General features: G+C 47.6%; 11 protein-coding genes across 11 annotated transcripts; 7 read left to right on the top strand and 4 right to left on the bottom strand.

Annotated features, from left to right (window-relative positions):
- Positions 1–1,700: 1,700 nt before the first annotated feature.
- On the top strand, positions 1,701–4,825 carry GL218_01120 (uncharacterized protein; the record flags this gene model as incomplete). The annotated part of the gene is made up of 3 exons (XM_033577568.1): positions 1,701–1,970; positions 2,047–4,552; positions 4,638–4,825. The coding sequence occupies 3 exons, from the start codon at positions 1,701–1,703 to the stop codon at positions 4,823–4,825; spliced, it is 2,964 nt and encodes a 987-aa protein (XP_033437777.1).
- A 715-nt stretch (positions 4,826–5,540) lies between these two features.
- GL218_01119 (putative triosephosphate isomerase) lies at positions 5,541–6,341 on the bottom strand (the record flags this gene model as incomplete). Its single annotated transcript, XM_033577567.1, has 1 exon — positions 5,541–6,341. One exon carries the CDS (start codon positions 6,339–6,341, stop codon positions 5,541–5,543), a length of 801 nt encoding a protein of 266 aa, XP_033439347.1.
- A 662-nt stretch (positions 6,342–7,003) lies between these two features.
- GL218_01118 (putative ribose 5-phosphate isomerase) lies at positions 7,004–7,606 on the bottom strand (the record flags this gene model as incomplete). Its single annotated transcript, XM_033577566.1, has 2 exons — positions 7,004–7,435; positions 7,565–7,606. 2 exons carry the CDS (start codon positions 7,604–7,606, stop codon positions 7,004–7,006), a joined length of 474 nt encoding a protein of 157 aa, XP_033439348.1.
- Positions 7,607–8,733: 1,127 nt separating this feature from the next.
- On the top strand, positions 8,734–10,497 carry GL218_01117 (Dihydroxyacetone kinase; the record flags this gene model as incomplete). The annotated part of the gene is made up of 1 exon (XM_033577565.1): positions 8,734–10,497. One exon carries the CDS (start codon positions 8,734–8,736, stop codon positions 10,495–10,497), a length of 1,764 nt encoding a protein of 587 aa, XP_033438595.1.
- Positions 10,498–10,869: 372 nt separating this feature from the next.
- On the bottom strand, positions 10,870–11,736 carry GL218_01116 (putative fructose-bisphosphate aldolase; the record flags this gene model as incomplete). The annotated part of the gene is made up of 1 exon (XM_033577564.1): positions 10,870–11,736. The coding sequence occupies one exon, from the start codon at positions 11,734–11,736 to the stop codon at positions 10,870–10,872; it is 867 nt and encodes a 288-aa protein (XP_033438596.1).
- Positions 11,737–12,635: 899 nt separating this feature from the next.
- Positions 12,636–13,970, top strand: GL218_01115 (uncharacterized protein; the record flags this gene model as incomplete). The annotated part of the gene is made up of 1 exon (XM_033577563.1): positions 12,636–13,970. The coding sequence occupies one exon, from the start codon at positions 12,636–12,638 to the stop codon at positions 13,968–13,970; it is 1,335 nt and encodes a 444-aa protein (XP_033439345.1).
- Positions 13,971–14,348: 378 nt separating this feature from the next.
- On the bottom strand, positions 14,349–16,021 carry GL218_01114 (Protein mlo2; the record flags this gene model as incomplete). The annotated part of the gene is made up of 2 exons (XM_033577562.1): positions 14,349–15,779; positions 15,848–16,021. 2 exons carry the CDS (start codon positions 16,019–16,021, stop codon positions 14,349–14,351), a joined length of 1,605 nt encoding a protein of 534 aa, XP_033439346.1.
- A 572-nt stretch (positions 16,022–16,593) lies between these two features.
- Positions 16,594–19,312, top strand: GL218_01113 (DNA replication licensing factor mcm2; the record flags this gene model as incomplete). The annotated part of the gene is made up of 3 exons (XM_033577561.1): positions 16,594–16,598; positions 16,666–19,006; positions 19,064–19,312. The coding sequence occupies 3 exons, from the start codon at positions 16,594–16,596 to the stop codon at positions 19,310–19,312; spliced, it is 2,595 nt and encodes an 864-aa protein (XP_033438593.1).
- A 1,112-nt stretch (positions 19,313–20,424) lies between these two features.
- GL218_01112 (putative amino-acid permease P7G5.06) lies at positions 20,425–21,909 on the top strand (the record flags this gene model as incomplete). The annotated part of the gene is made up of 1 exon (XM_033577560.1): positions 20,425–21,909. The coding sequence occupies one exon, from the start codon at positions 20,425–20,427 to the stop codon at positions 21,907–21,909; it is 1,485 nt and encodes a 494-aa protein (XP_033438594.1).
- Positions 21,910–22,446: 537 nt separating this feature from the next.
- Positions 22,447–23,570, top strand: GL218_01111 (uncharacterized protein; the record flags this gene model as incomplete). Its single annotated transcript, XM_033577559.1, has 2 exons — positions 22,447–22,807; positions 22,870–23,570. The coding sequence occupies 2 exons, from the start codon at positions 22,447–22,449 to the stop codon at positions 23,568–23,570; spliced, it is 1,062 nt and encodes a 353-aa protein (XP_033438591.1).
- Positions 23,571–25,358: 1,788 nt separating this feature from the next.
- Positions 25,359–25,945, top strand: GL218_01110 (uncharacterized protein; the record flags this gene model as incomplete). Its single annotated transcript, XM_033577558.1, has 2 exons — positions 25,359–25,694; positions 25,754–25,945. 2 exons carry the CDS (start codon positions 25,359–25,361, stop codon positions 25,943–25,945), a joined length of 528 nt encoding a protein of 175 aa, XP_033438592.1.
- Between the last annotated feature and the right edge of the window lie 745 nt (positions 25,946–26,690).

The following is a 26,690-nucleotide window of genomic DNA, read 5'->3' as shown; positions in this document are numbered from 1 at the left end:
TGGTACTTGCGTACGTACGGGCTACGTGATCGAAATTGTTGAAGAGAACTTTATTCGCCGTTAGGAGGATGCTAAAAGGGGTCGTTCTATTTCTGAGTCTTGCAGGGAAGATCTGGGGGGCTTTAGCCTTTTGGGAATCGGTCCCCGAGATACAGGGCCCCTATTCGCATTACGGTTGAGATTACACACACACATATACACAAGGACACACACACACAGACTCATGCTATCTACTTACAAGCGACGTTGTAGGCCAGTGGGATCATCAATTTAGTATCTCTTTTTGGCTGCAGAGTCATAGCACAAGCGTCTATTGCGACTTGCGATAGGACTTGGGTATAGGACTTAGTGTTACATCTTGAAGGAAATACATGATGCCACCATCATCACCACCACTATTATCATTAACAACAACAGCAGCAGCAACAATACCATCCTCACGACTACGATCCCCACCGTTACCGGCATCGACGCTGCAACCTTCTGCTTTCTCTAAACATTATCAACGACGACAGCAGGAAAATATTTCGGAGATAAGTACGACGAAGAGTAATATAAATCATAGTAAAATATTGGATTATAATCGCGGACTGAACGGAGTATATGGCGACGATGAAGGTGGAGATGGAATGATAATAAATGGAAGAATAAACGGAAGCACTAGCGGAACTTTTAAGTCTAGTGCTATCCGAATCACCGGACACGGGCCGAAAAGCGAAATCACCGAAGATACGGTTCAAGTAAGAGAAGCAGGAACGATAAAAGCAGGTACGACTACAACCGCGATTGCGTTAACTTTAAGCGCCACTAGTCAAAACCAAAGCCAATCTCGTTCTCAATCTCGTTTCCAAACTCGTCCACATTTGGACCCGAATCTCCATCATTCTGCACGAGACTCTGCACGAGACAGAGAACCTGCAAGAGAACCTGCAAGAGAGCCCCATCAAAACCCCCATCCCCTAATTCGTCACAAACATAACCCCAGCCTTCTTAACCCTCCTAACCCTCCTAGTCCGCCGCCTAGAACCTCATCGCTTCTACCGCCGCCTCGTAGTGCCAACACGAGAACAATATCCCCTGCGATTCCGTCCGAGCGTTCGACTGATTCAACTTTAAATAACCCGCGAAACCATTCGCGCAATCATTCGCGATCTAGTAGCACAGACGGCGCAAGCGACGGCTTTCGAAACCTCAATCGCTGGTCCACGTCCACTACATCGAGCTTAGCTTCTAATCGCGATCACGAAACCCCCCAATCCCAACCCCAGTCTCAATTCCAATTCCAATCCCAATCTCAGAAACCGCAACAACAACAAAACGAAAAAGAAAAAGAAAGAGAAAAATATCAACAGCAACAGCAACAGCAACAACAATATCAAGCGATTCAATCTCCACCGCGGAAACTAGACAGACGACGACCTTCTAAAGATACGAGCGCGTCACCGAGAACCCGAAGACCATTATCACCGCCCCCACCGCCTTCTTCTTCAGCGCCACCGAATCTACCCCCTATCATCTCCCTTCCCCCTCTCGACGCGAATCCCGAATCGGTTGTCCGTACTAATTCTCCCGCGCAATCCATAATTCGCGCCAATTCGGCCGAACCGCAAGACAATACTTGGAATGACCCTACCCGCTCGAACATAGTCGCCAAAGGAAATTCTACATTGCTTCCATCAGCGCCTGTTATCCGTGATATTATGTCTGAGAGGGAGAGGAAGAGCCATGCAAGAGGTCGCTCTTCAGCTACGAGAGGCAGCACCGACTCGACTCGGGTTAATCGTGTCAACAAGCCATCGCAGAAAGCCATGTTATCTAAAGCGTTAGGAAAGGCGAACGCCGCAGTCCAACTGGATAATGCCCAGAACTACGCTGCAGCCCGGGATTCCTATCTAGAAGCTTGCGATCTCTTACAACAAGTACTTGCTAGGACAAATGGTGAAGAGGATAGGAGAAAGCTGGAGGCTATTGTAAGTTTACTAACCTAATAGATTTTCGTGACCAACTGTTGCTACTTTTTTCTGGAACTGACTCATTCTCTTGTAGCGACTTACGTACACAAGCCGAATAGACGAGTTAGACGAATTGCTTCCCGCATATTTACAAAATGATAAAGCCTTACCCGCAAGGCCGGAGGATGTTGATGATTATCATGGAGTTCAGATCGATTTGGCCGGCTCCGAAGACTCCGCAGAAGCCTCGGGGGGTGCGAGGATAAATATGGGCGAGTCTCCCCCTCCGGACGCGTCCCGTATTCGGTCCTCTCCAAATCCCAGCCAGGGCCAGCCGCTGCTCCAATCTGCCTTCTCAGGGTCCCGGATGCGCCGAAATTTCGAAGGACCCTCTCTCAGTTTACCCCAGCAGGATGGAGGCTTTGTACCTGCTCCATTATCACCCAGAAGGACGGCTTCGCCTGCTAAGCCCCCAACACCGGAGCCCATCGTGCGGCAAGATTTCTCCTGGCCGGCTGACCATCTAGCACCCGAGAACGGCGCGAGGAGCCATAGGCGCAATCTTAGTCACGAATCGGGGTCGTGGCTGGATCCAATCGATGAGTCAGGTGGTTCGGCTTCATCCTCGATTCACTCGAGGACCTCGTCACTGGGAGTCAGGAGGAAACATCTCCGCCATACCAGCAGTAACACAGAGGCAGAGTTCGACGCCGCCTTAGATGCTGCAGTAGAAGCTGCTTACGACGAAGGATTCGAACCTATGGATTCATACGATACCGTCTACGACGATAACAATGATTCAGATACCGTTGATGTATTGAGCAACGCGAGGCGCAAGGTAGAAATTGCTAAGGAAAGAGTCCGCCAAACCGAACGTGAGGCGGCGATCGAGCTAGCCCGGGAACGCGAACGCCAAAGACAGATGTCAATAGATCAGAAATCTCAGGTCTTCAGCGGAGATTTCTTTGACGCTAACGATTCAGACGAAGAAGAACGTGTCTTGGAAGAGATGGCAAGGAGATCTGTGATGGAAGAATTTTCTCCTAAACATCGGTCCCAGCATTCACAATCTAGAATCCCTAGGGAATCTGATTCCAGCGGAACAACCTCTCGGACGTGGCATAGTTCGGTCGGTTCGAATCCTCCTACCTCCACAACTATATTATCAACAGTAAACGAGATGCCACTACCTAGAGCTTCCTCCAAAGGTTCAGCGCCATCGTTGCCATCTCCACCACGATCGCTTGCGCAAGGCTCCCCGTCGCAGAATTCCCCGACGTCTGGTGTGCGTAACCGCCGTCTCTCCGGGCAAAACCCTAAGCAGCTCAAGATTGAAACCTCTAAGCTCGGTCAACCGCCATCTATCTCTACGTCTACACCTCAAACAAAGACGGCAGGTGGTTTTATTGCTCAACAAAGACAGGCATTGTCGGCGACAACAACGCGACCCGGACCTTTTTCCATGCGTGCACCTTCATCGCCTGTCAGAGGCATTAGCCCAGCAGGAGTCACAGCTCCTCCAAGCCCGCCGGCAAATTTAGCAGGTCCTCATGATCTTGAGGAACATCGAACCGATTCACCGTCCTCTGTGCGGCCTGGTATACACAAGAATTTCTCTTCTTCCAGTCTAAAGTCTCTGAGGACTCGTCAATTTTCTGTGTCGCATATCGACGACTCGGACCTCTCGCCCAACACGCCTCTTAGCCACCAAATTTCGAACACATCGATCTCTCGCCAGGCCATGATTCCCGCATTACCCACACCTCTGGCCGCTGCCTTTCACGAGCGAATGGCAGGCGGTGTTGGCGGTCTACATCTTTTCGATTCCGATTTTCATTCTCCGACTTCCCATTCTCCCAACCAAGTTTACCATAGCCACCACCTTCCTCACAACCCTGACGTACCAATACCTCTAGAGCCGTGCCCGTCTGATACTATGCTTCGACCTTTCTGGCTCATGCGGGCCCTTTACCAGACCCTCGCCCACCCTCGGGGTGGATATATTAGCACTCGGTTATTCATTCCTCGAGACGCGTGGAAAGTTAAGGGCGTTAAGCTCCGCGCTCTCGAAGATAAGATTGCTCAGTGTGACTTCCTAACCGCGGCACTTCTCAAGCTCGCAAGGGTAGACAGTAATGACGCAGATGCGGTGCTCGAAGAAATGCAGAGTTTTGAGAATATTTTGGAGGCGGTTCAGATGACACTTACGCGGAAGCTTGGTAACGAGGTGGGCACACAAGGCATGACACCCTTCCGAGAAGACAGGGAAACCGAAGCTGCACCGCCAGTACCACGTAGCGCAAGTGTTAGCGGGAAAGGGGGCGCATTTAGCTGGCGAAGGCTAAGAAACAAGGGCTCGGCTGCTAACATGACCAATGCATACGGAGGGAAGACTAACAGTAGTGGAAGCGGCGGGCCTGGCGTAAGCGAGAAGGATATTCCAAGCTCGATTGGATCGGGATCTATACCAAGTTTACCCTTGACAGCTCACCCAAGCAGTAGGCCTGCGAAGAGGGATCCCGCATCAGTCAATTTTGATGGACCGTACGGGAACTATATGGCGAGCTTAGCACGATTGTTTGACGCTGCGCAGACGGTTGGTAAGTGTTTATTCCAACAGTTCTACATTTCCTTTTGCGCATACTGAATACTGAATACTGAATACTGAATGCTAACGACTACCAGATCAAATCGCACGACAAGTCGAGGATCCTGGCTTACGTCATGCGGATAAAACTCAAGTTGGGCTTGAGCTTTGCACCAGACATGCAGCTGAATTTTTCGGATTTTACATCTGCCGGTTCGTGCTAGCTGACCTGGCGATGCTTCTTGATAAGTTTGTCAAGAGGGGTAGCGAATGGGTGCTTAACTAAATATGCACACAATGCGGACAACTCCTGCTTATATCAGGAGTGGATTATGCTGGTTTCTATCGATACAGTAGGGTAAATGTGTTGACGAAGGGATGAAGGTGCCAAAGATCACCTACCGGAATGGTGTCACAATAAGATTCCCCAGAATAAGTTTGGTGGTTATGATTAACTAGCACCTATTAGGAAGAGGAGGATTTACGAGATCGCGGCCTGGTATTGGTCGATATTCGTGAGAAGTATAACTATGAGTTCGGACTTGCGAACCAAATGACTGAGGAAGGGTTCATGTTGGCGACACCATATACGCGCCCAACTTTCTTTAACGTGTATTTCAAAGGCGCTGGATTATATCCCCTGGATGGTCTTATGACTTGATGTAAGATACCATAGGTCATTTACTGTCTGATCTCTGCTTCAGTTCGCCGAGCGATGTATAGTATACATGGGCGGCAGAGTACTTGTTAGGATTCTAGATCGCATCGCGTCGCGTCGCGCCGTGTTTTATAGAGGCACGATGACGACCGTCTATAATTGAAATTTTCCATTCAGGAGGGTGCTGTAAATCGCGCCTCATTCATACATATCAAGTCATCAGTCTCGATTGGATTCTATTAGAACATGTTTACAGCCTTGGACGACGTATATCTACGGCATCTATAAGTTCTCCAGAGATATTATTATCATTACTTCTCCCCATTGTCCCGTTAAGTATATATCACGCCGTAGCCACCTCCACAATCGTCTTATAAAACTGCGCCGGATCATGCGCAAACCTTCCCAAAAACAGCCCGTCCACCCCATCCTTCAGTTGCGCGAAAAGCCCCGGCCCAGCACTCCCTCCATATAGGATCCTAGTATTCCCTTCCCTATTCCGCACGCACTCCAGACCCCGGATAGCCTGCGTGACAGCAACTACGTGCTCCGCGCCCGCGGGCTCCGCCGCACCGATCGCCCAGACGGGTTCGTAAGCTAATACCATCTCGGCAGTTGTAGGGAGCGCGGCGAGCACAGCTTCGACCTGCGTTCTACACTCGTCGACGGCAACTCTAACACCCTCATCTCCATCTGCCTTTGAGCGCTCTCCGATGCAGATTAACGGGATCAAACCATTACGCGCCGCAGCTGCCGCCTTGCGTGCGGTGTCGGCATCTGTTTCGCCGAAGATACGGCGGCGCTCGGCGTGGCCTAGTTCTACGATGCGGCAGCCTACTTCGCTGAGGACTGCGGGGGATATTTCCCCGGTGTAGGCGCCGATATCTTCGTAAAAGGCATCTTGAGCGCCGGGGAGGATGGGGATGGGAGAGCGTTGGAGTTGGGTGATGACGGAGGTGAGGGTTATGTGGTCAGGAATTATGAAGATGTCGATGTTGTTTAGAGGGGTTGAAGGGGAAGAGAGGATTTGTAGTAGCTCGTCGACGTATTGCTTTGTCCGGGCGGCGGAGAAGTACATCTTTGTGGAGACGCCGACAATGCGGCGACGGGGAGGGGATATAGGTGCGGGTGCGGGTGAGGTCATGGTTGGAGTGATGTAATGATATAATGTATAATATAATGTATAATATATGTAATGTAATAAGTAACTATTTCAATTTAAGGCTAAATTCAAAAAGAAACATTGCACAGATGAACAGGATTTACAGGTTGCATGTGAACTTATAGTTATGCAGTTGAGATATCACTTGCGTTAGTTGTCGAGATTAGCGAGGCGGCCTTTTTATAGTGTTGAATCTGGAAATCCGGTATGTGGGTAATTAATTCTACGTAGGTACCTCTCAAGCTTGTTTCCTTATATATGAGTTTCTAACATGTCCGTCTTATGAGATCATATGTTGTATACCTAAAGTAACCAAAGTATTACTTAATTGCAAGTTCCGAAAATAACATGTCACCGAGGGTATGGTCCCCTTAACTTTATTTGCCTGCGCTTTGGCTCGGGTAGATGCAGTCTACCGCTAGCGTTCCGTCTATATCTATTTAGTTAAACTTTCGGGCATCCGGACCAATAAGTCAAGGTCCCATCAAACTATCTTATTTACCCGAGTCTAGGTTTGATATTAGGTAGGTTCACTTAATGACTTATATAAGTATTAGGCTGGACTACTCTATTCCCCTTAGTAAGTAATAGAAATCCCCGCATGGAATAATGTCCTTAACCCTAAACGAATAGCGTATTCTAGTTTACAATGACTTCTCGAGGTGGCTGATAACTTCTACCTTGGCTGCGCTCGCGCTCTTCTCGTCAAATACATAACCCAACCACTCCTTGGCTAATCTGCGCGCCAGCTCCAAGCCGATAACCCTCTCACCCATACAAAGGACTTGGGCATTGTTGCTTAGTACGGCTCGCTCTACAGAGAAGCTGTCGTGAGCTGTGACGGCGCGGACGCCCTTGATCTTGTTCGCTGAGATGGCAACTCCTAGGCCTGTACCGCAGATGAGCAGGGCCCTATCGACCTTGCCATCAGCTACGAGCTGCGCTGCGGCCGCTGCTCGGTGAGGGTAGGCTGTCTTGTCATCTGTTGAGAGACTTCCGACGTCTACGATAGATTCGACGCGGGGGTCTTTTTCGAAGTCCTCCCTAATCTTGCTCTTGTAGCCAACACCGGCATCCTGTGTAAGTAACGTTAGTATCGTGGTGAAATGTTACACATAAATGAGTGAGTATAAGTGAAGTATAAGTTGGGTAAATAAGAGAAATAAATAAGAGAAATAAAAGAGAAAATTAAGTAAAGAACTCACATCGGCTCCGATAGCTATCTTCCACTTAGGTGCGGTAGCCATTGTCGGAATTTCCTATCGTCTGGCGGGGGTGTAAGGAAAGTGTAAGTGATAGTCGGGACTTGGAGACTTGGAAACTTGGAACTCAGCAGGCGTTGTTTTACTCCTGTAACTTTGTGATACTCGGCAGGACTTAAGAAGTAAGGAAGAGAGAGTGTGACATCCGATTATTCGATACCGTTCCTTCTTATTACTCGGTACACTATAGACCCCCTACTGCCTTGCTGTAAGATGTCTTAGATAGTACCTCCCCTGGAAAGCTACATAAAACAAGCATATTCTTTCTATTTGTCCTAAACACTCCCTCCCAACCGTTGTCTCAAACAGACCTTTCTCCCCCAAACCGGTCAAAGTGACCTTTCCAAGTGACCCAAGTGGGGTCGCTGGAATATAGTACACCTGTGGTGTTAGTGGTATAAGTGTATAGGCAACTTCACGGGTTACCTAAAAGGGTAATCCGATGGCAAATATCTGAATTTACCCCTACGGTTCGTGGTTCGCGGTTCGCATTTCTTTCTCGGCATAGTCATTCGTAATACACCCTTTTTTCACCCCTCCTTCGGTAATCATGCGGACTACGAATTTTGTCAATACCGTCGATACCTCTTCCCCTTAGGTCCCCCTGGGTCCCTCTATTTCTCCCCTGTACTTGAGTTAGCCCCGTGGGGAGAGGGCCTGGACGCCTAAATGGAACCCAGATGAACTTGGATGGAACCGTCATTTACGAAATTAGGAGCCTTGCCGCCAAGTAATTTCGGAGAAGGTCGTTTAAGCTATAGGCGATGCGGTATATCATCGTCAGCAAACACAGAAGCTAACACTATGGCTCGATGGATCGATGGGTCAAAACCTTTGGTGTTGCCTCTTACGGCAACCCTTTGCGTTCCCCATGTGTTCCCATACGTTCCTATACGTTCCATAATCCTCAATCCCCATAATCCTGATCTTTCGCGTAATAGAACCAGGTTTGTTCGGAAACCCCTTTTCTGAGCTCGAGCCTCTGCGGCCTTTGTTCGACGTGATAGAAAGAGCTGCTCGCTCGCCGAGTTTTTACGGTTAGACATTATCCTGAAATCTTACTCCAGTCTCTCCTAATTCCCGTCTTATACCCGTCCATCAACGCCGTGGAAATGTCAAAACGTCACTTATATCAGTCCTCGGATGGGCTTGTCACCAAGTCTATCAGAGGTCTCATCTCATACAACCCGTTACTCAGCCTAGATGAGCCTAACCGAGTGGTATTCGACACGGCATACAATAAGTCTAATGTATCCATAGTCAGCGGTGGTGGTTCCGGTCACGAACCTGCCTGGTCCGGTTATGTTGGCCAAAACTTGCTCGCCGCTTCTGTGGCCGGCGACATATTTGCTTCTCCCAGTACGAAGCAGATTCTTTCCGCTATCGACAGAGTACCATCAGAAAAAGGGACTATCTTAGTTATTACCAATTATACCGGCGACTGCCTACACTTTGGGTTGGCAAACGAGAAAGCCATTGCCAAAGGCCACAAGTGTAGAATGATCATCTGCGGAGATGACGTGTCCGTCGGAAGGAAAGGCAGCTTGGTCGGCCGACGAGGTCTAGCCGGACAGTTAGGTGTTCTCAAAGTCCTAGGCGGTGCTGCTGGTGCCGGCGGCTCTCTCGATCAGGTATACGATCTAGGCGTTGCGTTCTCGCAGCAGATTGTTTCCATCGCAGCCACACTCGATCACTGCCACGTTCCTGGAAGAGCAGAGTTCGCGATGCTGGGAGATGACCAAGTGGAAATCGGTACTGGGCCTCACAATGAACCCGGTTATCGGAAGCTATCACCTGCGCCGTCAGCGGAGGAACTCGTTAAGGTGCTATTAAAGTACTGCTTAGATGAGACAGACTCCGAGCGGGGTTACGTAAAGTTCAAGCCAGGGGACGAGGTCATTCTTCTCATTAGCAACTTCGGAGGCATGTCGTATCTCGAGATGGGAGCATTACTAGACGATTTGCTTGAACAGTTGGCGAATGATTGGAACATTGTGCCGGTGAGGATAAGCAATGGCTTCCTCGAGACGTCCCTAAACGCTCCGGCATTCTCGATTTCCATTGTCAACGCGACGGCCGCCGCCGAGAACTGCTCATACTCAGTTGAGGAAATCAAATCCTTTTTCGACGCTAAGACAAATACATACTGGGAATCCATGACCGGTTCTCAAGCGATACGGCGTAGCAGAAAAGAGCAGTTCGTGCAGCCACCTCCCGAGCCTCACAAGGTGATTGAGGAGGGAAAGGACTTGAAAATTGATCCTTCTCTGCTGGATAGGATGCTTCGTAGCGCTTGCAACGAGTTAATAGTCGCAGAGCCCGATCTAACTAAGTGGGACACGATCATGGGCGATGGCGACTGCGGTGAGACGCTAAAGACGGGTGCAAGTCATCTCATCGCCGCGCTCGACAAGAAGCTCGCAGCCGAGGGGTCCGTGATCGCGGTGCTCCAGGAACTCGAAGAAATTGTTGAGGGCAAGATGGGGGGTACTCTAGGAGGTATCCTAGGTATCTTCTTCGTCTCGTTAAGAACGACTCTCCAAGAGAACGTTGCCCTAGCTAAGACCGAAGGGCTTTCAAAACTATGGGCTAAGGCCGTCCAGATAGCTTTAGATAATCTAGGTCGGTACACACCAGCTAAGGTCGGCGACAGGACGGTCATGGACACTCTTCTCCCATTCGCAGAAGGACTACGTTCGGGAGATCTCGCGGGTGGTGTCGAGGGTGCGATTAAAGGTGCTGAGCTGACCAGGACATTGGCTCCGAAACTCGGCAGAGCGACTTATGTCGGCGCGGATAGCAGCAAGGAGCTGCCCCCAGACCCTGGTGCTTGGGGTGCCATGGTTGCTATTAAGGGTTTACAGTCAGGTATATAAGAGTATACTAGCCGTGGTATACCTATACCTGAGTACCTATTTAAAGTGTATATGTTGTCGTTGGCATGTCATGTACCTACATAAGCTAACGGTTACCTTTTATTTTTTGGGTATTTTGATTATATTTGAGGTATAATAATTTTATAAATTTTTAAAAATATTAAAGCATGGAATGAGGTGTTATGATATTTGGTAGTCAGATTCCTATTCTGACCTTCTTGCTTACTGCGGATGATAAGACAAGACACTCGCCTAAGCATTTATAAGATATATCCAGATATATCCCTGTCTATAGAAACCCGATAGTTATAATATTTGTTTGTTTAATACCTCTTTAACTAAATTCTCTCCCTTACGCTTCTTCGTGTCTCGTTACGCCTTACCGGCGCTACCGAGCCAATGCATATACTGCTCGATAGCAGCCTGCATCCTGTCGGTACCCGCCTCTATAACGCTGGTGAGGGGCTTCCCCTGCATTTCCTCCTGCACGGCGGCGTAGTGTTTGTTCATGCCTTTATTAATGTTGACTTTGGACACGCCCGCCTTGATACATCGCTTAAAGATATCCTCGGTAAAAGGATCTGCGCCGTGTAGGACTAATCGCACACGGTCGCCTACTGCCTTATTGATCGATTCTAATCGCTCGTACTCTAGCTGAATCCCCCGTGGCCCGTATTCCCCGTGCACGTTTCCGAAAGCCGGCGCCAGCATCTCGATACCTGTAGCCACAAACTCTTCTGCCTGTTCAGGAGTTGTTAGAATGGCTTCTAGATCGGCTGTTTCCGCTACGCCGTCTTCTCCACCTTCGATCCGGCCGGGCTCGGCTTCGGTGGTAATCCCGCGTTCGTGGCAGTACACAGATAATTCCCTAGTCAGCTCTAGGTTCTCATCTTTCTCGTAATGGCTCATGTCACACATAATGCTATCGAAGCCATCTTCAATATCTGCGGCCCGACGTACCAGCTCCGGTGTCTGCGCGTGGTCTAAATGTAGGCTGACGGGCACTTTGGCGTTATGCGCAGCGTCGGCGGCAGCACGTACGAGAGATGCGCCGGCATATTCGATAGCCCAGGGGAAAAGAAGGACCATAGCTGGGGATTGGGCTGCTTCGGCGGCGCGGACGGTGGCGATTATTGATTCGATATTATAGCAGCACATGCCTGGCACGGCGTACCCGCCATCGCGGGCTTTGTTGAGGATTGTTAAGGAGCGGTTTTTGGAGAGTTCTGGGCGGACCATTTTGATTGTGATCTTGGTGGATGTGTAAGTGTAAGTGTAAGTGATTTGCTTTCTTTCAAGGTACTATTTAGTTTCTAGTAGGGACACAAACGCGGAGTTGAATTGGTTAGTATATGAACCATATAAGTGCCCATACTATAGTATACAATAGAGCGAACAAATAGGTTTGTATATTATTGTTATCTTATTAGTCTTAGTCTCTACCCAAGTAATCTATGGCCACACACGGAATTATACCGTCACGAGCCACCGCACACCGGCATCTCTCCATCTCCAAGAATGAAACAAAAGGCGTGCTGCCGTAATTAGTGGAGAAACAGACGTGGGGTCGCTTACCCTTTGACTTACTCTTAGTGGTGATAAAAAACCTGCAACTTACCAACTTTGCCATTTTACCGAGGGAGGCGGCCCAGAGGATAAGGACTATTCGCCGGTATAGTTATCAACCGAGCGATCTCGGTGTAACTATATGGTGTGTGTAGTTGAATGTATGTATACTCCATATATGTCTATCCTATTTCTACTAGGTTAGTGGGCTAATAGACGAGTGGATGAGGCAGGCGGAGAAAGGGGGCTAGGGTCAAATAATAATAGTAAAGGCTGAAGTGACGCTCCCCGCCTCCATACCCGCCTCCATCCCCGGTAAAGATGGGGGGAGAGGCACCTTATACACTTCAGCCGTTACTAGGTCCTATATGGATGGTACTTAGTCCGACTTGACTAGTCGTCTTCAGATTACCGGCTGGGTGGAAGACGGCAGGCTAAGCTTTTTGTTTTTTGTTGCTTTGTCTTTCATCTACGTATGTTACTTGTATACTCGTTCATTATACGGTGTCTACCACAAGAGGATAGATAATATTACAAGCGAATATTTTTTAAGTAGTGTTTGAGTTGTAGACATGGCGAACGCAAAACTAGAGATCTCATTCATCGGCCTGGGGGCCATGGGCTTTGGCATGGCGACCAACTTGGTCAAGCAGGGGTATAAGGTGACAGGGTTTGACGTCTGGCAGCCGACGTTAGATAGGTTCCAGGCTGCTGGAGGCAGTACCGCTACGACGCCGGCGGAGGCTGTTAAGGGCAAGGACTACTGCGTGTGCATGGTAGCGACGGCGCAGCAGGCTCAGGCCGTACTCATTGAAGGTGACGATGCGGCACTCGCCTCGTTTCCTAAAGGAGCCGCTCTGCTACTCTGTTCGACGGTGCCGTGCGCATACGTCCAGGCTCTAGAGAAGCAACTTGTCGAATTAGGACGGGGTGATATTCGTCTAATCGACGCTCCCGTCTCGGGAGGTGCTGCAAGGGCAGCTGACGGTACTCTTTCAATTATGGCTGGAGGCTCAGATGAGGCAATCGATACTGGCCGCTTTCTGTTACAGGAGATGTCCGACCCGAAGAAGCTCTACATCGTCCAGGGCGGAGTCGGCGCCGGAAGTAATATGAAGATGTGCCACCAGGTCCTTGCGGCTAATCAAATCCTTGCCGCAAGTGAAGGATTGGGGTTTGCGAGTCACCTCGGTCTGGATCTCCACTCCACGAGCCAGGAGATAATCAAGTCGGATGCCTGGGCGTGGATGTTTGAGAACAGACTGCCGAGGATGCTCGATCCCGAGTTCAAGCCCGTTGCTAGCGCTCTGACCATCATCCTGAAGGATACGGGTATTATTACTTCAGAGGCGAGACGGGCTGCATTTCCTACCCCTATGACAAGCACAGCAGAACAAGTCTATTTCTCTGGCCTTGGCCGCGGATACGGCCCAGACGATGACAGCAGTATAATCAGACTATACACAGAAGGCAAGGGGAAGATTGGACTGGTAAAGGGGCTAGCCGAAAACGACGAGTCGAAGTTAGCCCTCGTCAAGGCGCTATTCAGAGGAATTTATCTTTGCTCTGCAGCGGAGACCATTGCCTTCGCAAAGAGATGTAATCTAGATCTAGACCAAGTCTTCGAGCTCTGCATAAACGCAGCCGGAGGAAGCGCGATATTACAGACGGTTGGACCGGACATCATCAAGCTTTCTCGAGGAGAACAGGTATCGGTTGGGGATAGCCAAGGACTAAAGGAGCATGCGCAGCAGCTTCAAGAGGCTGTTGAGGAGGCACAGCGGCTAAAGGTACCGGTGTATCTTGGTAGTCAGGCGCTTACCCTGACGCGGTTCGCATTGCACTTTTCCTCTGAAGCAGCTTCAGATGTCTCAAGAGCTACTGTTGCGAGAGTATGGGGTTTATAAGATCGATGTTTGTACTTGGGTAGTATATGCCGGGAGACGCAATGTGGGCTGCGAGTAGTTATATAGGAATGTATATAAAATACACTTCATAAGGACCCTAAAAATAATATAATATGAAAGGGTGGAGTACATAGACTTACACTCGGGTAAAATTATATGGGTTTATTAGATTATTCCATGTCTGCTGACATTGGATCGAACCCAGACGATGAAGATATCTCGGGAATCATGTAATATGAATTTAACTATGGCCAAATATAGACCTGTGGTATTAGTTTCCTGCCAATCCTAATGAATCTGTGCCAATAAGAACGCCATGTACCTGATTCATTTTTTTCAATTCCCTTTTCGTAAAGCCCCCTTATTCATCAATTTCCTTCAGTAACCACTCTGTTCCTGCCTATGATCCTCTTTCGCAGCCTCGCCCGCCTCCTTGATGGCCTCCTCGTCGCCTCTAAGCTTAGCAAAATACTCCTTGATATCTTCGGCACCAATTGCTTTGCCACTCTCGGCGAACTGCTGGAAGAAGGGCTTGAGACGCTCCTTCAAATGGTTGTATGCCATGACGCCTTCGATCGCCCGGACGCGATCCACGTTTTTAAGAGCAGACTCGCCGCGGTCGTATAGTGAGCCGCTGCCGTGAGTCGAACCTTGCTCAGATGCTCCGTCCGAAAGAGGCGGCTCGTAGGCTTCTTCCTCTTCTAGAAGTTGCGGGTGAACTTTGAGATCTGGGAAGCACGAGGCGCATTTGCAAAACTGATCGCGGAAATTCGAAGTAGTAAATAACGAAAACTGGCCACTTGGTGCAGAAGGCAGAGATGCTAACTTGCATTCTGTAGCAGGTGGAACTTCGTTTTCCTTCTGATCCTCGTCTTTCTTCTCATCCTCATCCTTGACTTGTGAGGAATTCTCATCTGATTTGACTACGGATATGATATCCTGCGCCTCTTCAGACTCATTCTTAACGCGCTTGCTACAGTTGTTATCCTCTTCTAAACCATCACTATCTTCTAGCTTACGTTTCTTAGAGGATGTCTCGCTATCCTTTTGAAGAAACACTGCTGGTAAGAATCCGGGGGTTCCAGCATATCTCTTAATCCAAGGATAAGCTTCAACGCATTTATAGCATATGATATTGTCGAACGCATCTTCGGTAGGGAAGCCGTCCGGCAGAGCGGGGTCTTCATCCTCCTCCTCTTGCGCTTCCTGGTTGTCATTGGCTTGCTGTTCCGTGCCATTCTCTTGAGTCGCATCTTCGGAAATAGTAGGGAGTGTGTTATTACCATTACTATTGGCGCCATTGGCGTTGAATTTGAGAACGTGTGCTTTCTGCTTCTCGTACCAATTGGGTCCAAGGCCAACGAGACAGCCAGGATGATACCAATCTTCGCCGCAACCACCAGTCTCATGCGTACCGAGACCTAGGCACTGATACATGGAACCCACCTGTTTGTTAGGGTCGTAATATACAGAACAAGAGCAAAAGCGATTACGGAAGTTGTGATTGTATTTATTGTTGGGATCCGGCTGTTCGGAATGAACACCTCCTTTTGTGTTGGTCTCGGGATTGATTCGAAGGGTGCATTGCTGTTCGGGTGCGAATCGCGTGGTACCACAGTCGCAAGTGAAATTGCGCTTCTGGAAGATCTCAACTAATTCATGTTCACCATGACATTGGACAGAACATGAATAACACACGCCGGCAGGATTATAGGGATCGGATGGATTCGCAGGAGGTGGAGTGCAAGTTAGACAGGCGAATACATCCTGTCGTAATGGTCCAAGTGGCTTGGTGCAGTTTTCGATGCTCTAGAAATCACAGTTAATTCATTAGTAAATTGTTGAATGGTTCGTCTAGTTAATACCAGTCAACTTACATAGGGAAGAGCTTCGCGAGCATCGGCTTCCAGCTGCAGTTGATCTCTAATAAAGTCGGCGGCAGTTTGAGAATCGTCAGACTGTTGCGATATGCTCTGGGTGCGCGGGCGCGAAGAGCTACCATTGGTTTCGGGTGCCTCCTGGGAGGTAGTCGGAGTTGATGATAAATCCATTAGAAAATGATAAAAAAATAAAATGACAAGAATGATTTGCGAAAATGTAGAAATGAAGAGAAGAAGAGCTTAAATAATAAAACGGTGTTTGTAAAGTTATTGTTCACAATAATAAATAGTTGTCTCAGCTGTGAAGTAAGGCGCTTTAGTTTATGATAAGAGCGCGTCGCAAATATGATGTCACAGTGAGTGCTTCTCTAAAGCGATACTAATTCGCACTATACAATCAAGTATACCTTATGTGGAACTGCACGGTGTGCATGCCTACAGGGAATAAAGAACTCTTAGTCCTAAGTACCTAGGTATGTACTATGTATCCTTATGGTGTGCGTTTAAAATCTAAAGGGTGTGTAATTAGTACCACTTTACGCGAGCTCAACGCGTATGAACGCGACTTCCAATTTGTTTCGTCGCGCCCACCCCACAATCCACTTTAGTCCCCTTTCTCTTCATTTTCCTTCTTTGGTTCCACTCTCACTTTCACTGTCCCTCTTGTTTGAATCCTGGTTTCTCTCCATATTAACAACTATTTACTCAAAGTGCTCTCCGATAGAGAGTAAAATAGATACATAATGAGGTGAGTTCATTCTATATTAACTAGCAAATAAAACTTATAGCAGTAAAATTTCCTAACTTATTTCTAGTTCTCCTCTACGAATGAATATGGACTCCGCAAACCGCGGTATCGCCCCTCGTGCGAACCGCAAACGTTCCCGCACGGGCGGTGATGCTTCCTCTTCCGTTGCTGCTTCTAGTCCTATGCCCTCTTCTCCACCAGCCTTCAACATTGCCCATGGTGGTGACGACGATGACGATATTGAGGAGGAGGCTGAGGTCCAAGATGATTTAGACGACCTTGACGAGATGGCCGAAGACGATGTAGACCTCTTCCGTGAAGGTTTTGAACGAGATTACAGAGAGAAAGATGACAACGATGTCTATGAAGGAATCGATATTGATGATGAAGGCGAATTTGACGAGATAAACCTCGGCGAGAGGAGAAGATTAGAAGCTCAGCTAAACCGCCGAGATCGAGAAGTAGCTCGTAGACGGAAAATGCCTCAAGCTTTTCTGCAGGACGAGGATGAGGATGGAGATATTGATCTAACTGCCCAACCCCGTCGTCGCCGTCATCATTACGACGAAGACCCAGACGATGAAATGGATCAAGATATCATGGACGAAGAACTCTCCCTTGAGGCCCTGCAAGATGTCAAAGCCGCCAGTTTGACCGAATGGGTGTCTCAGCCGTCAGTGCAACGCACCATCAAGCGAGAATTCAAGGCCTTCTTAACAGAATATACCGACGAGAGCGGTTCCTCAGTCTATGGCAATCGTATTCGAACCCTTGGCGAAATCAACGCCGAGTCGCTCGAGGTGTCATACGACCATCTATCCTCATCCAAGGCTATCCTTGCATACTTTCTTGCCAACGCTCCTACCGAAATGCTTAAGCTCTTCGACGACGTAGCCATGGAAGTCGTTCTACTCCATTACCCCGACTATCAGCGCATCCACTCTGATATTCACGTTCGCATCTTTGACCTGCCCGTTCACTATACTCTTCGCCAGTTGAGGCAGTCGCATCTCAACTGCCTCGTGAGAGTGAGCGGTGTTGTTACTCGACGAACTGGTGTTTTCCCTCAGCTGAAATATGTCAAAGTCGACTGTACTAAATGCGGCGTGACACTAGGCCCCTTCCAGCAGGAGTCTAACGTTGAAGTCAAAATTTCATTCTGTCAGAACTGCCAGTCTCGTGGCCCCTTCACCTTGAATTCGGAAAAGACTGTTTACCGTAACTACCAGAAGTTGACACTCCAAGAATCGCCTGGAACTGTACCTGCTGGCCGTCTACCCAGACATAGAGAGGTTATCCTGCTCTGGGATCTGATTGACAAGGCGAAGCCCGGGGAGGAGATTGAGGTCACCGGCGTTTACAGGAACAACTATGATGCCCAATTAAATAATCGTAATGGGTTCCCTGTTTTTGCTACGATTCTCGAGGCAAACAATGTTGTCAAAGCGCACGATCAGCTTGCTGGGTTCAGGCTTACCGAAGAGGACGAGCACGAAATCCGCAAACTTTCTCGGGATCCCCAGGTCATCGATAAGATAATCAACTCGATAGCACCTAGCATCTACGGGCACACCGATATCAAGACTGCTATTGCCTTGTCTCTTTTCGGCGGCGTCGCAAAGATAGCCAGGGGTGAGCATCATGTGCGAGGAGATATCAATGTTCTATTGCTTGGTGATCCGGGTACAGCCAAGTCTCAGGTCCTGAAGTACGTAGAAAAAACCGCGCACCGAGCTGTTTTTGCCACTGGTCAGGGAGCTTCCGCTGTTGGTCTTACGGCTAGTGTCCGTCGAGACCCTTTAACCAGTGAATGGACATTAGAAGGTGGTGCTTTGGTGCTTGCTGACAAGGGCACGTGTCTCATTGACGAGTTCGACAAGATGAATGATCAAGATCGAACATCTATCCACGAGGCTATGGAACAGCAAACCATCTCCATTTCGAAGGCGGGTATCGTTACCACCCTACAAGCTCGATGTGGTATCATTGCAGCAGCTAACCCGATCGGTGGCCGTTATAACTCTACGATCCCTTTCTCATCCAATGTTGAACTGACTGAACCTATCTTGTCGCGTTTTGACATTCTTTGCGTTGTACGAGATACTGTGGACCCTGCTGAAGACGAGCGTCTGGCTCGATTCATTGTTGGCTCCCACAGCCGGAGCCATCCGTCTACCCAAGCTGCTGATGGTTCCATGGAGGTTGAGCACGACTCCGAGGCGGCGCAAGAGAGCCAAGCGCAACCAAAGAAAGAAAGCGAAATCCCCCAGGAGCTACTACGAAAATATATTCTATATGCACGAGAGCACTGCCAACCGAAGCTTCTACATATGGACGAGGACAAGGTTGCGCGACTCTTTGCGGATATGCGACGAGAGTCGCTAGCTACCGGAGCATATCCAATTACTGTAAGTTACTCCAATTGATGTATGTACCTAAGATAACAGCACTAACTTAACTTTCAGGTCCGTCATTTAGAAGCTATCATCCGAATCTCGGAGTCTTTTTGCCGAATGAGATTATCAGAGTATTGTTCTGCCCAGGACATTGACCGTGCCATTGCTGTTACTGTTGACAGTTTCATTGGTAGCCAAAAGGTCAGCTGCAAGAAGGCTCTCGCGCGCGCCTTTGCCAAATACACGTTAGCGAGGCCAGGTACAAATGGCGCACGGAGAGGCGCGCAGACCCAGCGTAGGACTACTGTAGCGGCTTAGACTAAGGGAGTTTTTTATCGTATACGAGGTTACTTAACGTTGGAAGATTATGAGTTTACGTGGCGTTAAGAGCACGGTATTAAGATTAGGCGTTAAGCTTGGTTGATGATGTTGATACGGATGTGGTAATACGGCTTCTAGGGTTTAAAGTGTTGTCTTTACTCCGATACGGATTGCCAATTAGCAGTCAATTAGAGTCGTTGCATACCTCTACATAAGCCACGTCTTGGTATAGAGAGGTAGTTTGGAGTTGGGAAACTAAGAACCGGGAATTGCGATGTTTTGTTGGTATAAGATGAACTTTTATGAAGTAGTCTTTCAGTCCGCTTCAACTTATACCAACCTAATATATCAAACCAAGTTTTTTACAATATTCGGAACTCTGTCCAAGTAACCACGCAGTAATTCCTATTATTGTATAATCATAATAGTTTTTGAGATATTGATGCTTGAACAGATAACCTTTCAACTCATATATTTCACAATTCCCTCTATTCTTATGTATCTCGGACTGAACCTTCGTTTACGCTCACATTGTTTCTTAAACACTATATCTCAACCAATCGTAACTTAGATAGTAGCTCAGATAAGTATCTAAGCTTAATGTTTAAGTTTTTCCTTAGACATTAACTAATGTTGGTATGAGCTACCAAAGATACCTAAGAGTTCCGTACCTGCTTCTAAGCTTTTTATAGCACAACTTTAACAAGGAGACGTCAGTGATAACAGCACGTCAAACCGCGCTTGACATGTTTATACTCTTATTATCTAGAGTTTCTATATCCCGGACTCCGTTCTCGGATATGTGTCTTTGACAATTCCTATCTTGGCTTTTGAGCTCAGGCACGGTGATAGGTTTTGTAAATCTATATAAACCTGCCTACCCTCTGCCTGTTTCTCCCTGGATTTTTGGAATGAGAGTAATCCTCATTTCATACGCACGCGACTTTATAAGTTCTACTTTAGTAGCATAGCTACTAGCATCTAGATCGTCGTATAATCATCCTCTAACGAAAGCTCAGATTTTACTATACAAAATCAGGTCTAACGATATTCTTACTCAATCATACCTACCTACCTAACACGGTTTACCTTATTCTTTATTTTTCACCATGGATCTCACCAGCTCGGCCGACACGTCCCTTAAGAAGGTCATCACGACCCGTCAGTTCGTCTTGATGGCCCTCAGCAGCTCTATCGGTGCCGGTGTACTTCTCGCTACCTACTCCAGTCTGGCAGTAGGAGGCTCCGGGTCACTCCTCATATCTTTTATTGTAGTCGGATTTGCCGTGTGGATTACCATGTGCGCTCTGGGTGAACTTTCGGCTGCATTCCCAGTCAGTGGCTCATTCTATGAATATTCGGTACGCTTCATCTCGCCGGCCTGGGGCTTCGCCATGGGATGGAACTACGTCATAAATTTTATCTTTATCGTCGTCTTCGAGCTGGTTGTCATGCTACTCTGCACGCGATATTGGGAACCGAACTTGCCAGCATACTACGTCCTCCCGGGGTTTATATGCGGCCTTGTCCTCGTGAATGCGTTTGGAGCAAAATGGTATGCCGAGGCAGAGAACGTTTTTGCGGTCTGCAAGATGATCGTTCTTACGGCTTTTACCATTGTCGCCGCCCTTATCGTCACCAAAAATATTCCGGCTGATACCCGACCCGCCGAGGAGCTCGGGGTTAACTTGTGGGTGCAAAATGCATTCAGACATGGCCCTATCGGATTTCTCTATGTCTTTATGACTGCCGGGATGGCATATGGAGGAACCGAGATGCTTGGTCTCACCGCCGCCGAGTGCGAAAGGCCTCAGAAAGTTATGCCTCTCGCTTGCAATATTGTGCCACTACGAATTATTTGGCTATACCTAATTCCCATCTTGATGCTCGGCATGGTACTTGAGGTATCCCTTGACGGCGAAGTTCAATCTGGTGGAATCAGTCCCTTGGTTGCTGCAATGGATCAAGCCAATCTCCCAATAGTTGGTAGCATCTTCAACGGCATCATCATCATCGCCATATTTTCGATGGCGAGCGCCAGCGTTTTTGCCTCGTCGCGAGCTCTTCAAGCCATGTCGGCAAGAGGAATGGGGCCACGCCTCTTCGCCAAGATAAAACGAGGTTACCCAATCTGGGCACTGGCATTGGTATTCTCAATTTCGCTCTTATCGTTCATCAAAATATCCAAAGACGGTGATATAGTGTTCAACTGGCTCTTGGCTCTGGCTTCTGGCTCAAACTACTTTACCTGGATTTCCATCTGCGTATGCCACATCCGACTCCGGCTTGCCATACGTAAGAAGGGCTTGGAGAATCGAGATGTATTGAAGTGGCAGTCCCCACCTGGAATCGGCGGAAGCATAATAGCAATTGTAATATTTGTTTTTGGACTCGCAGCTCAGATTATCGCGGCAGTGAAGAGTCCGCTCCCTAACCCCCCTCATGTTCTCTCAAGCTTTCTAGGAATTATTGTTGTTTTCGTATTCTGGGCAGGATATATGGTACTCGGAAACAGTGTGCTTTTGACTCCCCTCGATCAAATCGACCTTCAGCCTAAGGCGACGGAGCCGGTTGAAAATGGCGAAAGCGTCTAAATCACCAGAAAAGTAATATCGCACACTTACCTCTTATAATGTAACTATTCTAATATAGATAGAAGAATGTAGTAATTATTGTTTATATGTATGTGTTTACTATAATGCTTTGTCTCTTATGAAAACATGAAGAAAAAAAAGAAGATAAATGTTATAAAATATGAGGTTGTAGATATTAATCATGTACCCGTGTAATTGAAGTACATGTCGCTAATTAGATTGAAAACCTTGGGTACATGTGGTTACGCGTAGGTAACAGACACAGGTAGCATGAGTAACACAGCGCTAAACCAGATGGTAACCTAAAGTAATCGATAAGAAGCAACGCTTAACCATATCTAGACTCATTTAGTGGGTAAACGACGATGGCGGCAGGGCAGTTACGACTTACTGCATTTACATAGCGGATACACACCCACCTATACACACACACACACACATTAAACCCACTATCCACTATCCACTAACTTAAGGTATTGCTAGCTTAATCTTTAGGTTGCGTAGAAGCTCCGCCTTTATCTCATTCCCTTTCCAATCATGAACTTCCCTCCTCAACCTTCACATCCTCTCGAAAACTCCCAACAACAGAACCCCGGCTCCCAAAACCGACAGTTACCGCAACAGCAACCTGTTTACTTAAACAACGGCCCCGGTACCATGCAGGGTAACGGCTCTGGCGCCGGTCCTGGCGTAATGTCGATTGGACCCACGCCCGCTGGCCATCAGGCAGAACTTAATATTATATATGGCATGGTCGAGGAGCTGTCGCGTCAGCTGGCTGAGAACAGACGAGTGACCGAAGATATTGTCTCTGGACTTGGCCGGGTACGAAATCGGGCGCGGGATCGTGGTTTAACAAACGACCAGGTGCTTGGAGAAGCAGCAGATGAAATATTTGGTACGTTCTATTATTCTCGGTATCTATGTCTTTAGTTGCCCAATCGTTAATCATTAGTACAGCGCAAGAACCGAATTTAGAGGCTCTTGTGTCTATCTTAACAGAGTCCCTCGACCGCGCTAAACTTTCCCGTGATGCCAACTTTTCTCTTCTTACTAGCTACGCCCGAGTTCTCGCAAATATACTCTCCCAATTCCACGCCTACAAGCAAAAACACGTCGCCGATGTTTCTGCCTGGCACCGTTCCTACCGAGCACAGTTGGCCGAAGCCCGCGCCGAGAATTCGCGCCTACGTGAGCAGATGTGGGAGATGCAGGAGCATGCCGGCCGCGCTAACCAGATGCTGCGCGAGTTCCGCAAGAAATACGACGAGAACGAGGAGCGGTGGGAGAAGCGTGTCGACGACAAGGCTAGAAGACAAGAGATCCGTTTCTGGAAACGTATGGCCATGCCCGAGGTTGCCGAGTCCGAAGAGGGATACTGGAGCGACGACGACGACTTAGTAGACCCCGTCGAGAAAGAAAGATTAAAGGAGGTAGAGCGCAAAGTCGCTGAACAGGCCCTTGCTGGCGTTGGTAGCACCAGCAGCCAGGGGGAGGATTCAGAAGGAGAAGGAGGCGAGCCGCGAGCCCTATCAGCAAGCATGATTGGCGGCGTGGCCATGGATAGAGAAGGGAGTGATATTGCTAGAATCATACCAGTACCGCCTCCGAGACCAGCTAGTACGGGAAGTACGGGGGGTATAGGACAACCGCCCAGCTAGGAGGTTGAGCCAACTTTGCCTAACACTTAATATGCATTAATATGGCGTTGAGGCTGATTCGATTGAAGAATAATACCCCAAATGAGAACGATGAGAGCGATTCGAGCTAGCCAGATTACTTATACTACCTATCCTGAAGACTAAAGTCAATACGAAGTCTTGCTAGTCACTAAGCTACCTACTTCTTTATCTTCATGTTGTGTACCTGTATGCTAGATGATATCGAGGTATATTTAAGCGTTGGCCGTCCCGAGAGAAAAAGCCCCTTAATGCAAACCATGTTCCCTAAAAAGTTATCCAGGCGATCAAATATGAAGTAGTATCACATTGATTGACGCAGTGGCTCGTTACTCATAACAATATATGCGTATAAAGCCGATACGATAAGGACGTGTTGAAGATATCTTAAAATTAAGGGTGATATGGTTAATCGCTATGATATGGCATTGCGGTTATCGCGAGCCAAGTCGTTGCCTGGCATGTGGCACCGCCAACCTGCCAGTCACCAACTGATCAATCTCTTAGGCAACGAGATACAGCTGCCAAAGTACCTATCTACGAAATAAAGGATATATATCCTAATTGAAAACTACCTTTCAACCGACGCCCCTCGCTTGGGCGACTTGAGGTTAGAGAAAACCCCACTGTGGTGTCTTATGCTGGACCGTTCTTACGAATGTGACTTGACAGCAGATGCCAAACGAAGCCGGTTTTTCGTAGGTCTTGGGTTCGAATCTCCTGCCCCTATCCGAGGGGGTTCGAACCTGGGGCTGAGCTTTTTTATTTTTGCAGTTACTTTTTACGTACACTTTTAAAGCCTTTTTTTCTTCCCTTTTTTCCCCTTTCCTTTCCTCTTCGCACATCTTGATTATATGCGGCTCATATGTGCGCATAATACAGTTAATCTAGCTAACATGTCAATTGCCTACCTAGAGGCAGATAGCTACCTACCTACCTATTATTTTCCATTTTTTACATATCAACATAAAAACGGACTACTTATGGGGGACGTTATAAAATATAGTATTATTGCCCATTATTAAGATTCCTTATATAGTAGCTGAGATGTCGAAGTATATTATCAAGCAACAAGGCAACTTTCTAAACTGAGGTTAAGTTATATTAACTATAACTACCTGTTACGCAGATTGGTAGTATAACTTCTCCAAGCCAATAACTACATAGTGACTGACTAATTTATTCAATGCTGTGTTGAAAACCCGAGAATCTGAAGTTCATAGATATTAATAATATAGCCCCTGTAACAAACCCTTGTACTCGCTTCTATTAATAACTACCCCCGTAGGGCTGCATGGATATGAGACAATGGGGAGAACTAGTCCTAATTTGATTTTACCTTTATAAGCGAAAGTGAAGAGTCTTAATAAAATGTTATCACTACTTACAACTGATCGTCGCCAAGAATACTGCTACAACGATAGCAAGGATTACAACGTATATAGACGGCGTTTCGTTGAAGATTAGTTTGCATAGCCGTATACTAAAACCATACAGGCTAGATAAATACAGATGCTATAGTTTGAGGTCGTGCTCTTGTCTGAATCCTTCTAAGGCTGCTAACTTTATAAAATCCATCTCATGCCATTCCGTTTTCTTTTATTTACGTTGGTTTTAGTAAACAGCGAGTAGATTTTATCGTGAGCTTCGCGTCTAGATTTTCCACCTCAATTCTCGGAATTAACCGTACTTCTCTCACTCTACACATTAAAGCTATCACAGCATTTTTATGCATAACTATAGTTAACGGATCTATAAGTTAGTTTGAAAATGGCCACCAACTCGGGCACATTCCCTCAGGACCTCCCCTCTCGCCCTGTGCCGACAACATGGAAGAGTCGCTACTGCTGGAGTTTCAGTTGGCATGCGTATAGTCTGCATACATCTGACATGAGAGTGCTGGCGCGTCGCATTTCCATGATCACGACACTTGGCATCCGGACTGCTCTATCTATCCTAAGCATCGTTTTCGATGCATACAATAACTTTATCAGTGGCATGGTTATTGGTATCATTTTTTCCATTCTTGGGTTCCTATTCGTCTCATGGTGTCTTGCGTGTATCGGTGAGGCTGAAGGCACCAGGCGAGTGTGCGGAATGAATATGGTGAGTTACTGTTGCGTTACTTATAGCCTTGTTGGTCGCATACTAATTATTGCATATAGGGCCGGTTACACTTTGATATTTTCCTCTTTGCCTCCTCTTTGATACATATCGGTAGCATCATTGGCTTTTTTACTGGCATGGGAGATCTGGGCTACATTATCTTTTGGTATGGGATGTGGATTCTAATTACCGTCGTTGCTTGGATTGCCACTCGGGCTCCTGAACAGCCCAGCAGCCATGTTCAAGTTTAAGGCCCTATATGTATGGAGTGTAGTAGGTAGAAAATAGAGGAGCGAAAGATTCGGAATTATCAGCCAATGAAAAGGAGTCGCTGTTGGTAGGATGTCATCTTGGTCAGTCTAGTATAAGTAAATTAAGCAGCTATGTTATGATCCTTAAACCGGCATAACAATCCAACTCGCTCATACCACTATAAGCCTCTAAGATGCCATAGTACACAAGCGAGAGGCACGTGTTAAATGTGTTGATAATTCCCCGCAATGGCTGTACCTCCGGGAGGTTGGGTCTGCAACTGCTGGGCTGCGCGCCTTTCCGACCCCAACCCCGTTCTTCCTCACAGCATTTACCCTGGAGCATGTCACTTAGTGATGTACTCACTCTCAGCCGCAACCTGCTCCAGCATTGGGAACTCCTGAACGGCTGCGCTAGCTCTAACATTCATCTCAATCCGTTGGTCTTTCGCTTCATAACCGACGCTATCAGTCGCATTCTAACTCTATACGAATTGGCTATCGAGGGTTTGTCGGAAAGAGATGCGCCAGAGTCGAATGTTTGGGAGAGTTCCGGTGCGGGACCCAATTTGAAATTTGAGCATGTCCGGAAATGACATGTCGCCGATCCAGAATACGGCACCGACATTTATTTATAGCCTGAAGTTGGAAGACGAGAAAGAGTTTGCTATCCTCGGTCGAGAAGCTTTGATATATTCTCTCATGCGTCTTGGGACTGTAGATAAAGAAATAAGAGAACTCATTG

The sequence above is a fragment of the Daldinia childiae genome (genome assembly GCF_008694065.1).
Source record: "Daldinia childiae strain JS-1345 chromosome Unknown Scaffold2, whole genome shotgun sequence".
Classification (NCBI taxonomy): domain Eukaryota; kingdom Fungi; phylum Ascomycota; class Sordariomycetes; order Xylariales; family Hypoxylaceae; genus Daldinia; species Daldinia childiae.
This window is presented reverse-complemented; position numbering and strand designations above follow the sequence as displayed.